At 39.9% G+C, this 13,813-nt stretch overlaps 1 protein-coding gene across 3 annotated transcripts in view; it reads right to left on the bottom strand.

The window, feature by feature from the left end:
• GALNT14 (polypeptide N-acetylgalactosaminyltransferase 14) overlaps nt 1-13,813 on the bottom strand; it is a 384,373-nt gene that overhangs the window by 55,816 nt on the left and 314,744 nt on the right. For all 3 annotated transcript variants that reach the window (XM_042438475.1, XM_042438484.1, XM_042438494.1), the window contains one exon: nt 4,853-4,974. In XM_042438475.1, coding sequence (XP_042294409.1) covers nt 4,853-4,974 — 122 coding nt within the window. The remainder of the gene's footprint in view (nt 1-4,852; nt 4,975-13,813) is intronic.

The following is a 13,813-nucleotide window of genomic DNA, read 5'->3' as shown; positions in this document are numbered from 1 at the left end:
TATATGTCCTGTCTCTTCCAATGATCGAAGCAGGATTACATCATTAAAATAATACAATGCAATTGAACAATCAGTAAAATACTAATACTGAATTATACATCCCGATTAATTCCTTAAAATCTCCAAACATCAATTCATATACCATCATACTGAGAGAGGGGGATCTTAATCTTCATCTCTGTACCAAATCCCAAGGGAAAGCTCGCCGGAAGAGATCCGTCTTTAGTGACTTCTTAAAGGCATCTAAGGTAGGGATAAGACAGATCTCCTCTGGTAGACTATTCCATAATTTAGGGACTATGGTATCCCTTATATAAAATGACAAAACCAAGGTCTGCTTTCTAAAATTTATATATTCTTTGAATATTTTCAAGCTGTGGACACCTGAATCTGTGGATAAAAAATCTGTGGATATAGATAGCCAACTGTATGAAAAAAACTCATGGTCTACTGACTGGAACCCAGAACAGAAGCATTCTCACTAGAGGTCAAAAATATAGCCATGTTAGTTTGTAGAATCAGCACATAGAGAGAGCCTGTATCACCTTTAATACTAACTGAAAGAAAGAAGTTGGCAACATGAACTTGCATCTCAGGAAGTAGAGAGATGTCTGCGAAAGCTCATGCTGCCAATTTCTTTCTTTCAGTTAGTCTCAAAGGTATTATAGGATCTCTCTACATACTGATTCTCACTCCCCCACAGGTGAGGGTTAAGGAAATATTTCAGTCTTATCAACTGCTATGTCGAACCATAGCCTGATTTGTTGATGGGTTGCTTTCAAGCTCACTGCCAGCTCTGTTATTCCAGCCCAGACTTGTGCAAAAAATAGGCATATCATTTCCCGCTCACCCTAACATGAAAGGTATGCACTGGGTTGGCATCAAATCACATCCTCACCCTTTGTTTTTCTCACAAATCTTGCATTAACTATGCTAGGCCAGATTACTCTGTTACCTTCAGTTGTGTGGGACTACAGCTTCCTTCATGGATGAGAATAAGGTATTGCATCCACAACATGTGGATGGTACCAGGTTGGAGAAGGTTTGAAAGCCAAGATTGGCAGCTGAGATAACCCAGGCCAAATGATGAGTGTGTTAACAATAAAAGAATCTTCATTTCAACTTTGTGAACCTCATCACGGGTTGCTAAATTGGGAGGAACTTCAGTCTTGGAGAGACACAAACAGGGGCATGGGGGTTCTACTCTGCTGCCAAACACGCATTTCTCAGTGCTTCCTTTCTGTAGGTAAAGAATAAATAATTCTTTCCTCCTCTGTCTATTGCTCTTCATTGGAACTGTCAGGGTGTTTTGCAACCTGCCTCCACCCTTCCAGAATAGAATGAAAAAAAGGTAGCATACAAAGAAAGATGCATTAAAATTACAGTTGTTCTTTGTCATTGTCATAACCATCATTCCATCATCACAGCCATCATTATCATTATCATGATGTTAACCAGAGCTTGGACAACTTACTTTTTGAATTACAACTTCCAGAATCCCCCAGCCAACCTGACCATTTGGCCATACTGTCTGAGGAATTCTGAGAATTATAATCCAAAAAGTAACTTTTCCGTGCTCTACTGTGATCACTGATGTTCAGCCATTTCAGCCTAACAGAAGCATGTCCCTCTGGCTTTTTCATTTCATAACCATGCATTAGGCTGACTGGGTAATTTCCAAAAAGCTCTGCTTTTGCTTCTCTTCTTCATTGCCCTAGGCATGCGATGTGCCAACCCTGAACATTTCTTTACTTTTGCACTCCATCTTCCACAAGCCTTATTCTACAATTCAAGGAGCCCCATACTAAAAGCAGATTTCTCATTCAAGTGCAAGAGTAGGAAAAAAATCACTGAGCTGACTCCTATTTCCAGCATTCATGCATGCTTCAATTTTGATTGTGCTTTTTTAAAAAAGGGAAAATGAAAAGAAAAAGAATTATGAATAAGGGAAGTTAGCAGAAGTGACATTTTGCTTTTATGCTTCATTCAGGCCAGGCTGCCGCCACAACCATGTAATGAAATTCCTACAGCACTGCTGCATATGGCATCCACATTCATCCATCACATCAGCTCTGAGCATGAGCTACATTCCCCAGTGCTGCAAGGAAAATACAGCTCGAGCTGCCATCCTGCTGGCTCTAACTCATCAAACATCTTATGCGGAAAAGGCAACATTACCACTTAGGCAGAGAGATTTGAGAGTGAGCAGAGATGCAGAAAAGGAGTAAAGAAGGTTAAAAGCCCTTACCAACATAGATCCATTTACCAACAAAGATCCATTCCTCATTGCAAAGCACACTCAGAATAAGCCCCATTGACATCAGTGGGCTTTGCTTCCAAGAAAACATGCTTAACATCTGGGAATAACTCTTATAAATATAAAAAGCAGACATCTACAGAATACTCTATGCCTTCTAGTGTGACAGACATGCCTGACACTGAAACTCCTTAGGATTTTTACACCCACTCAATACTCTTTTCTTCCTCATCTATCTAAATTTAGGTTTTCAGCAGCATCAGCACTGGGATGATAGTAAAAGAGGGCTGGAGAACCACAAACTCTCAGTGTTTGTGTGCAGCAGTGTGTCTGCAATAAATAATGCTTGTAAACAAAGCTTTAGCTGGATTCTTTTCTAACAGATCCTACTGTAGCTGCATGTGCCTATCTACAAGAGCCAAGGTAAACAGCAGCTGCCTCCAGAATCCGTTCTTTAAGAATACATGAAAAGCAAAACAAAGAGAAAAGAGGAGAGCACCTAAGACTGTTCACTAGCCTCCCCCAGCATGTAAAAAAAATAAGCATAGAACTGTATGTTTCACATCAACTGGACACTAGTACTTCCTTCAGTCTAGACACTATACCTCTATTGATGCAACCTACAATTCTCATTGTCTTTTTTTAACAGCTGCATCACTAGATGCCAAGATGTCTAAACCGAGTCTGTAATACTGTGGATTTACCATGAGAAAATGTGACTCACTGGAAAGACAATAATGCTAGGTAAAAGGGAAGCCAGTAAAGAAAAGAGAAAGTCCACACTACAGGTGGATTGATTCAGTCAAAGAAGTGACAGCCTTGACTTTGACTTCACATTGACAGCCCTAAGTTTGCAAGATCTGAATGGGGCAGTTGAGGTCTCTCATTCACAGGACCAACATACATCAAGGTTGACTTGATGGTAAATAAGAAAAACAAATGGCTAATACAGTTAATAGAGGGGACAAACATTTAACAGTTATTTCTGAGCACAGCTATACTTTCTCCTCTCTTTGTACATATATATTCAGAACACTGAACAAGCAACATCACTGGGAAACCTTTACAGATCTGTTTTATACTCAACAATGTCCAGGCAAAGTGAGTTCACTAAAGCTACAAGGTACATTGTCAGAAGGCAATGTAGGGAAGTATTCTCTGTACACATGGAAAGGCCTTGAGGACACAAAAGAAATGCTTTTATCTCACAGAGAAGGACAATATTTGTGCTTTAATCTCATGTCTTCTGTCCTCATCAGAAAAAGAACACCATTGTTTGCTGCAGGAAAAAAAAAATCAGCAGGATATAATTCCCATTAAATCAATTTATTAAAGCTTAATTTGCATGAAATTAAATTCAGCCCCTATTCAAAGAGCCATCACTCCCCTAAATCATTCAGCACTGGGAATTGAACACAGGCCTAATTAAAAACTTGGCTGGAGCCTTGCCCGCCATTCCCCTTGTACCACTCAGCGACTCTGACAGGCGCCCTGGGGCTCTGCTAACTTAATTTGCATACACAAGGGGAGAGTCTCTCCTTTGCTTGTTCTGTCCCTCACTTCTGGGCCTCATCTGTCACTTCACGCATCAGAGAAAGGGGGTGGGGTACTGGTCTGTTCATTTGGGAATGGGTCTAACCTTGTCCATTGCCATGACTTTAGAAAGATACCAATGGAATGCGGTGAGCAGACCCAGCCAGCTTGTTTTAACTGTGCCCTGTTAAAACTTAATAAGTTGGTGGGGGGGGGGGGGGGATAAGCAAATGCAGAGAACTGTCATATAAGCAAAGTGTATTGAGAAGAAAGTCTATTTTATTAACATGTTGTGCCAGGAGATTTTATTGGGCCATGTCAGTGGGCCAGTGAATCTGCTCTGAAATTTAGCCTGAAGGCATTCAAGGTTCTGAATCTATTTGAGGGATAGGGTTTAACACGTGGGAGAGTTCCTCTAAAGTTTGGACTGAAAACCAATGTGGATACACTGACCCACTGACATGGAAGTTACCAACAAACCAATATCTGTGAGTCTGAATCAACAAACTCAAATTGAGGCCTCATTCTTACACAATTTGCAGCATCTTAGGTCCACTGAAGCACATTCTGAAGGGGAAGAATCACAGCTGGGTAGTAAAGCATGCATATCTTGTTTAGCAAGCAGATTGTTTCAAGTTCACACTTTGTTATATCCACACAAAAGAGACAAGAAGCAGATGATGGGATATACTTTCTCTTGTTGAGGCCACTGCCAGTCAAAAATGACAGTACTGAGAAGTGGGTAGAAAAATAGTCTGATGTGATATGAGACAGCTTCCCATGTTCCTGCTAGAGCATAGAAAAGAAGCTTCTTCTTCTTCTTTTTAAATGACACATTGTGGGACAAGGGAGTTTGGGAGCTGTAATCGAAAGAAGTAACATTCCCACATTCTGCTTCTAAACAATGTATTCATTTCTATTATAATGCTCAAACTTTTGGGGCCACTTTTCCAGGTGTTTTTAACCAATGGCTCCCCTATCAAAAAGTTGCAAATAAGTACAGTTAACACAGGTTATTATTCAAGGGCACTGATATGGACCTCCTTCTCTCATGACACTTACCTCTTTGATTCTTTGTAGCAAAGGCAGCAACCAGTCCTTGTTCACCTCACAGTGACTGTCCAGAAAGGTAAGAACTCCTGCCTGTGCCATATCAGCTCCTCGAATGCGGGACCGGATCAAACCTGTTAAGATGTACACAAACTCAAGGGTGGGTCTGATTGGCTTGACTTTCTAAGCAAGAAATGGGTTGCTAACCAGGTGTGAACATATCCACACTCTCTTCTCTAAACATATAAATTGCTTCCATCCTTTTCACTTTCATTCCACATCTTATCAGGTCATGTCATGCCAACTTATGTGCTTAGGTGGATGAGCGTAAAGCGCATTTTGCTTCTACGTGCATATGGCAACCTTCTTCAGCTTTGCAAGGTCAGAGATGCAGATAACGTTCTTGTCTAAAAAACAGTGCATACACATTCTTAATTCTTTTGGTTGTCATTGGTAAAGGAAGAGAGAATAGTTTTATAAGCACAGAAATGCTTGGGTCAGCCCCTGAAGAGTAAAATAATGTAAAAGCCACCAGAATTGTTCCCAAAATTTTGCTGAAAACAATATTAATAACAGATTTACTATTCCCCTTCAGTGAAATATCTGAGGAATTTTAAGCAAAGCCAGACAAACTGTCCTAACAACAACCCTCAGAAGCTAGCTTTTTTAAAAAAAAACCTTGCAGTCACTATTTGTACCACTGTTCCCAGTATGCCATCATTCCCCCACAAAGCTTGAAAAAACTATTTTGCAATTCAACTTCCAGAACCCTGAGGGATTTTGGAGTAAAATTTCCAGACTTGTAGGGATGGGAATTATTGGAGTTGTATTCACCAAAGTAACTTGTCTGAGTTTTGTTTCCTCAAATAATGTGGCACTTTTATGATGCCTACGAAGCTTGTTCTCAGTTTGGAGATGAAATTTTGCTAGGGGATCAACCTTGATGCCATATGACAAGAGCTGGAAGAGTAAGGCAACGTGAACATAAATATTAATTGATAGAACAATCAACTAAATAAGATTAAGGTGATTAATCAGTGGGGAGTAATTTTAAAGTGGTGAGGGCTAATTATAATCAGTAGGGATTAGAGCCTGCTCATTTTTGAAGCTATTTTGGTGCCAGGGTGTCCCTGTTATGTGGGGAAAATAGCCTTCCTTTGGCAACTTTGATTAATTAAATTATGTTTTATTATAGAATTTTTAGTATGTCAACAAGAAACTAAGATGTAGTTTTTGAAAATACATAAGCATACTGTATTAGAATGTAACTGATAACCCAGCTGAAAAGTATCTGAGGGCCTATACAGATCAGCACTTTGTGTCGGCCTATGAGTGGAATTAGGGTGCAGTGTCCTTATGCTGGATGCCCTAACTCTGCCCCTAGGGTGCCATTTTGGCACGTCAGTCTACATGGCATGCGCCATCATGCCCAACTCTGGTGCTGCATCTACATGTTGCAGCGCGGAAGGGATGTCATAAAGCTGTGCCATCACAGTTATGACACCCCTTGCAGAATGCAAAAGGGAGCTGCTTTTTGTGGCACTTTTTTGCACTCTCCAGAGGCCGGATCAGGGCCCCAACGTGAGGTTGGCACAGGCCCAATCCAGCCAGTAAAGGTGCAGCTGCAGACTGCCCCTTTGGGGTGGTCTGTATAGCCCCTGAATCATCAAATAAAAATAGTTGAGGATATAGTCAGCTCTAGGAATTCATGCTGGATCTTCTATGGTCATGTTCTACTGACATATTCATGCTGTTTCTAAAATCTATCCTGTGCTGCTACCCCTATTAGATCAGCCAAAAGACACAAAATATATCACACTAACTTCCACAGTTTCATCAAATAAAGATGCTAATATAGCATATAGGGGAAAGAAAGTGACAGTGGTTACAGCATCTATATTAACTATCTTCATCTACTTCTGATACATATTGTTTCTATCTGTGCTTTATTTTATATTCTGTGCTCTTCATTTTGCTGTGGCTAAGTAGGCTAAAGGATCAGGAACTTTAGAACAAATGCAGCATTTTATTCAGTACAACCTATCATCTTAACACAATATCCCATAAGACAGTATCCTGTACTGAAGAATCCTATAAGAATGTCTGTCCAGTTGCTAAAAACCTCCAAGGAAGGCAATTTCACAACATTCTTCTAATACTATGTTTAACTTAATAAAAAGATACTGGGTGCTATTTAATTTATTGCTGTTGTTGATGGAGCAATCCTGTCATGGGGTTTTCTTGACAAGATTAATTTGAAGGAGGTTTGTCTTTGCCTTCCTCTGAGACTAAAAGAGTGCGACTTGACCAAAGTCACCCAGTAGGTTTCCGTGGCCAAGCAGGGATTCGAAACTTTAGGCCCGAACAGACAGGCCAAAATAAAGCTGGTTCGGGACACTTTGGAGGTATGCTTTTTAAATGATGCATGTGTCCTAAGAGGCCAGAAGCTGTGCTAAAGCTGTGTAATTTAAACAGCATACCTCCAAAGTGACCCGAACCAGCTTTATTTTGGCCTGTCTGTTCAGGCCCTTAGTTTCCCAGAGCTCAACATCCAAAACAGTATGCCACACTGGTTCTTTCTTTAAAGAACAGAACAAGAACTCAACTTTCATTTATCATCAGCATCTTCATCTTCATCCTCATCATACTGTCTTTTCCCCATATCAGGATGGCTTACAAAACTTAAAACAGATAACAGTGGGGGGAAAAACAAAGAAAGCAAGAAAAAAAAAATCACATCATGCAAATATTAAAAATATAATCAAATTAATCAAATTATTGATAGAATAGGAAGCACTAAAAATATCGGAACTTACATCACAACCTATCTTTCAGAATTTTACAAATCCATAGCTAAATTGCAGGAATGCAACAAAACTCTACTAGTGAATGGCAAAGGTGTACATTCAGGAATGACACTTCTGACATACACCAGATACTTCTAATGAACAATGGACACTCCTGGTGAACATCAGGCATTGCTATAGTGCTCCAGCTCTTCTTAGCTGGTGTTTCGATGCACATCTGGAAGTGTCCCATGTGGAGTGTTCCTTGTGCATTGGGCATCAGTCACTCCACCATTACACAACAGATGCCTGAATGGTGTAAGATCACTGCAGCCCCTGTTCAAACAGGGACATTGCGAAAGTACTCAATTCAATTTTGCGCACATGTAATACCATTTATGAAGAGATAAGTCCTCTTGAGTAGAATGTCCTCCATGACAATTAAAAACAACTAAAATAGACCACACAGCATAGTACGAAATCTCCTTTCCACCTGAGCAATCAATAGCCTTACAGCCCCCAAAGTCTCTGCACTATCATTTTAGTCTTGTCAACCAACTTCTGACCCACTTCTAAGTCACCTCTTTAAAAGAAGATCAAAATAAAATCTCATCTAGAATTAGTAAGGATCAGAGTCTCAGGTCCAGACTAGACAATGCTTTAAGGATGGAGCAAACAATTACACTACTTAATACTAGTACTAATGCTACTATTTGATGCTTGGAAGTCCAATGTTAATTAAGGCTGCAGTCAAGGGAGGCTTGTTTCTGCCTTTTCCAAGCACAATTTCACAAAAAAATAAAAAATAAAATAAAAATAAAAAAATCTGATAGCCTTAGCAGTTAGCTTTCAGAAGAAAGCTACTTTCCCAAGCAGTGCCTAGTATTGTTCTTTTAAATCCCTCAAGCATAGGGATTTAAAATTAATAAACTAATATTGATTTTGGCCCTTAGGACAAATTGACATGATATGGGCACCACATGTAAATGGAGGCTACAACCACATATATGGGTTGCTATATGGAAATGCTCCTCAGCCTTGCTATAGGTTGCTATTCCAAATATGTGGTGGTAGCATGGAAAAAACCCATTCTCTGGGGCCTAATCTTAGTTGTGAGATTATAAACATAGGCGTAGAACCATGCAAAAGAAACAGTCACCATTGAACAGCTTTCATGTGGGGCCCATGATAGGGGAGATGGCCCTCAGTTAGAGATGTGAAGGCTCATGGAAAAATTAGGGGAAAGAAAAAAAATTGTCTGTGTTTTTTTAATCATGCTAAAATAAAATATTCTGTAATTGATTTTCTTTCTTTTTTCAGTTTTTTCTTGGTTTTACCCCCTCCCCCCCCCCCCCCCGCCATTTCCCCCCGGGCTCAACCTTTTCTTCTAAGCTTTAACGTAAAGTGTTTGGTCAGGGAAGTGCTATGTGATGTGTACAAGGTGCAGATGATGAAGACTCCTCTGCATTCTAGAGTAACTGAATTATAACTCTGTGGAAAGTACATACACAGAAACACGATTAATAAATAATAATAATAAAAAACATGGACTTGCTAGAGCTGGACCAAGATATTTTATTGTCTGAAGCACAGGGCAAGACTCTGCTACTCATCTGACATACAAATGTTGATTGAAGTGACTGTTTAATCATATTTTCTGACATTTGGTAATGGTACTGGATTATTTCAAAGATGATAGGCTAGGTGAGGAGGTGCAGAAGAGACTACATTGCCTATGCAGCTTTGTTGTCCAACACTGTATCAGCCTCCAGCACCTGCCAGCTGAGACCACTGCTTCATTTTGTCTATAGTAGCACCAGCCTTGGGGCCAACTGATACATACATAGCTGACTCAACAGAGTTGTCAGGTATGACTTTACCACAGCCACATGAAAAGATTTAAAGGTTTCTGATGTGAGACATTTGACAGGTGATGAGTAGAGCATTTTGCCACTCTGAACACAACTGATCTCATCTGATTTTGGAAGCGAAACAGCATTGGGCCTTATTAGTGTTACCAGGTCAGAACCTGAGATGCAGGGATGTTTTGTGACATAGAGGGTGTCCCTTGATGATAGCATTAAGCATCAGTCACATTAGTTCAAAATATGCTATTCAAGTGGAGCCAGCGTGGTGAAATGGTTTGAGAGTTGGACTACAACCCTGGAGACTGGGTTTTGAATCTCTGCTTGGCCATGGAAACTCACTGGGTGAACTCTTTCTGCCTCAGAGGAAGGCAAAGGCAAACCCCCTCTGAACAAATCTTGCCAAGAAAACCCTGTTATAAGTTTGCCTTAGGGTTGCCATAAATTGGAAATAACTGAAGGCATACAACAAGAAATGTCATTCAAATAACAAACACTGTGTACACCAAATGGGAAAAATACATACACATACTTTTCAAATCAGTCTTCTTGTTCTGAGATCCCTTCCCACTGGCTGAAGACTGGTGAAGAGGGGCCAGATCTTGATTTCACAATCTTAGGCCTGATTAGTATTTCTATGGGAAACTATTAGGGAATAATAGGGAACCCCAGGTAAGACCAGGAAATTGCCTGAAACCTTCTGTTTGGAAAACTAGACATGAAAATTAATCTTATAATGTTGAGCATTGGAAATTGGAAAATTAATTCACTAGTATAAACACTGATGATTGAATTAATGTAATTTGAGACCCTGTTAATTAGCTCATTAATTAAAATGTTACTGTTGGGCCAGGTCATGGTATTTATAGAGAATGCAATGGAAGTTGTCACTGTTGAATGTAGTGCAGCACATTTTGTTACTGGCTTCTTCAAAAGGAGTGTTTTGGTCCTTTTAAGGTTGCTCCAACCTGGATTTCCCCCTCAAATGGACTACAAAGCCTACAGCAGGAATATTATCTGGAATGGTGGGAATATAGACTCTCTGAGGTACACATATATTAGGTTTTGTAAGGCTATCCTCATCTTACAGCCTCTTCCACTTTATTTGTCACTCGTCTGCATCTCTCTTTTTCTTCCACCCTCACTTTTACTAACACATACACAGTGCTCACTCTTCAAATGCCTTGTGTCTTAAAGTTTAAGAAGGAATGTTTTATTTCAGCCAGAGAGCACTGATTCACCACAATCACTTCAATAGGTGGAGAGCAGGAAAGATCTTGATTCAGTGAATTGAAAATGGAGAATTGTTAATCTGAAATTTTTGAGAATCTCTGAGCATATGCAAAACATTTATTTGTACAACAGAACTACTGCCTTCCCATTCCAAACAAAAAGTGTGGTCTGCAAAAATCTGTGGATGAACACAGGTTTTGCATGCAGTAGCCAGGAATCCCAAATACACTATCTAACATTTTCAGTTTTCATTGTCAACTTCACTTTTATCCAAACCAATCTCACCTTAAATGCTGGATGGAAAAGGAGGTGGTGATAGGCAAAGCACAGAATGGGAAGGATATGAAGCTGTGGAAGGAAAAGTCGAGAGACAGAAAGGAAGGATGAATTTGAGGAAAACTTGTCATTTAATTAACTAAGAGCCTGGCACTGTGTGAGTAATACACCAAAGAAATGAAAAGGGGCTCATGGTCACACATAACAAATATTATAATTTCTTAATTGCTGTTACATGCCTTCAAGGTGACACCAACAGATAGCAACCCTTTTTTGAGAGGAGGTTTGCCATTGCCTTTTTCTAAAGCTAAGAGAATATGACTTGTTTAAGGTCACCCAGTGAGTTTCAATGGCTCAGTGAAAATTTGAATCCTCGACTCCTGAATCCTCAAATCACCACACCATGGTGGCTCCTTTACAATGCATAGAATACAATGATACACAATGGAATTAAACCCCAAACATAAGAAGGTACTGAACAGCGTTACAAAGCAACCTCACCCACTCAGAAAGATTCCCACACATACAGACCTATGGAAGGGGCATTTTGAAAGGGGCTTGGTTGCTTGAGACTCCTAAGCAAAAAATCTTCCCCCTGCCATCACATGCTACTCAGAGATTCTTTTTTTATTTCTTCTCCATTATTCTCTCTCTATTTTATTTTGGGGGGGGGGGTGATGGGAGGTTGTTATTTCCTGAACTTAGTTGTTCTATTCCTCCACAAATAGAGATGGAAAGAGTGTTTAAAGATATTTGCATAGAAAACAGCACTTTTGGTGCAAAAAATATTTCTACACAAGAATATTATTTTCTGTGCAAAAAACGCTATTTAAAACAAAGAAAGAAATGTGCAATTTTTGCACAGAATAAGCCCTGAATTGTGAATAGTTTTCAAAAACTGTTTGGTTTTCTAAGGGCCCATTCACATTACAAAAAAAAATCGGTTTTGAAACCGATTCAATCACGTGAAGTTCCTACTCACCCCGAATCTCACACAAGCGAATCCGGAGCTTGCACACCCGTTCCGTGTTAAATGGCCCCTAGCGCGGGTCTTTTGAAATCGGCGCAAATACCGTTTCTTTTTAAAAACCTCGGGTCCTGGGAATGAGAACTTTGGCCTCGATCACGATCAAGGCAAATTGAGGGAGGGATTTAGGTCAGAGGGTGGGCAAAGGGCAAGGCATTTCCTCCCCTCATCGGAGGGGAGGGGGAGGAGGAAAGAACCCTGGGCAGAAGGGAGCAAGGGAAGGCATTCTTTAGGAGCCTCTTTTCCCTGCATCCCTGTAGTGGGCACTTGCTAACGGAACGATTCGGGGGAGGGGCATCCGGATCATCCCAGTTCCCTCCATGTCTTTTACCCCAGTATGAATGGGGCCGACCTTCTCACAGAATGAAAAGAATCACTAAAATTACTCATTGCTTCCTGTGAGAAGAAATTTAGTGAAGAATTACATCCTCGTCCACAAACCCAGCTGTTTGACCTGGGTTCCAGAAAGTCTTCCTCCATTTTCCATGCTGTCAAGAAATCACACTGACGTTAGTCAGCTGAACCACAGATCCATGTGACATTTTCCCTCTAATTCTAGTATTTCTACTCCTGAGGCAGCATTCCTCCCCCCCCCCCAGGCCCCAGCCCCCAATTTTTACTCGTTGGAACAACCTTATTCACTGAAGGATGTTTTAATTTCAGTGTAAGTTGGGGAATCTAGAAAGCTAGATGAAATAATTAGGAAAAATAGTGAATTAATAATTAAAGTTCAGTGGGAATTAATTTCAAGCTCTGATTCCTTCTTCTTTCTCCTGTAGTAGTTAATGATTGATAACAAAGCTAAACAAACAAACCAAAGGCCAGCTTGCTTTTGAGAGCAGAGCAATCCATGATTACAGTTTGAAAACATTACTTTTAAGGACTACAACTCCCATAATTACCTAGTCAGCAATGGAGATTCTGGAAGAATTAGTCCAACAAGTGAATGGTGGCAACAATATAGTGCAGCCTTATGCATTTCACTTGGAAATATGTCTGCTGATGCTGATTTAGGCTGCCTAGAAAGTGTGTTTGGGACTGGAAATGTCATTCTTGTGAGAGTGGAAGGATCTGCTGCAGATGCCCCATATAACACTGGACACTTTCCATTGGATTAATTTATTTGTTTCCATTGGTTATAATTTCTACAGACACCTCTATTGACATCGAACAACATTGCATTGGTTAAAGAGAAGCTGCTACCAAAGAAATGGAAAGAGTCTTACATATAATTTACAGTTGTACAACTACTAGATCTGGACTCAGAAATCCAGCTAGCCTTCGTTGCTTTTGCTTTTACCATATAGGTAAAAAATATAGGTATGAGGGTTAAAATATGGGCATTGCACACACAATAGGGATTCTCTCCCGGTCCTACATCTTCCTTTACTCACCAAACTCCTCATGTTTCAGTAACTTGACACTGCACTTCAATATTTAGAAATACAGTTTAGGTATCCCTCCAAAAAAGTGGGCAAACGAAGTTACAATAGAAAAGCAAACATAACAAATATTAGAGTTCTAGGGATGAATGATTTTCAGTGTCTCTTTATGCAATGCTAGAAATTTGAGGAATGAAGAAAAATTCATTTGGGGAGGCAGAATTCTTACTGAGGCTATACCTTCCTTTTGCCTCCCTCAATTTGTAGCTATATCTCTGCCTTGCCATACAGTGCATACTCACAAACCTATCCACAGTGCATCTGTAATCACTTAAATAAACACTCTCTCTCTCTCTCTCTCTCTCTATATATATATATATATATATATATATATATATATATAT

Source organism: Sceloporus undulatus, chromosome 1 (assembly GCF_019175285.1).
Source record: "Sceloporus undulatus isolate JIND9_A2432 ecotype Alabama chromosome 1, SceUnd_v1.1, whole genome shotgun sequence".
NCBI classification, from domain to species: domain Eukaryota; kingdom Metazoa; phylum Chordata; class Lepidosauria; order Squamata; family Phrynosomatidae; genus Sceloporus; species Sceloporus undulatus.
Note: the sequence above shows the minus strand (reverse complement) of the source record. Positions and strands in the feature narration are given on the sequence as shown.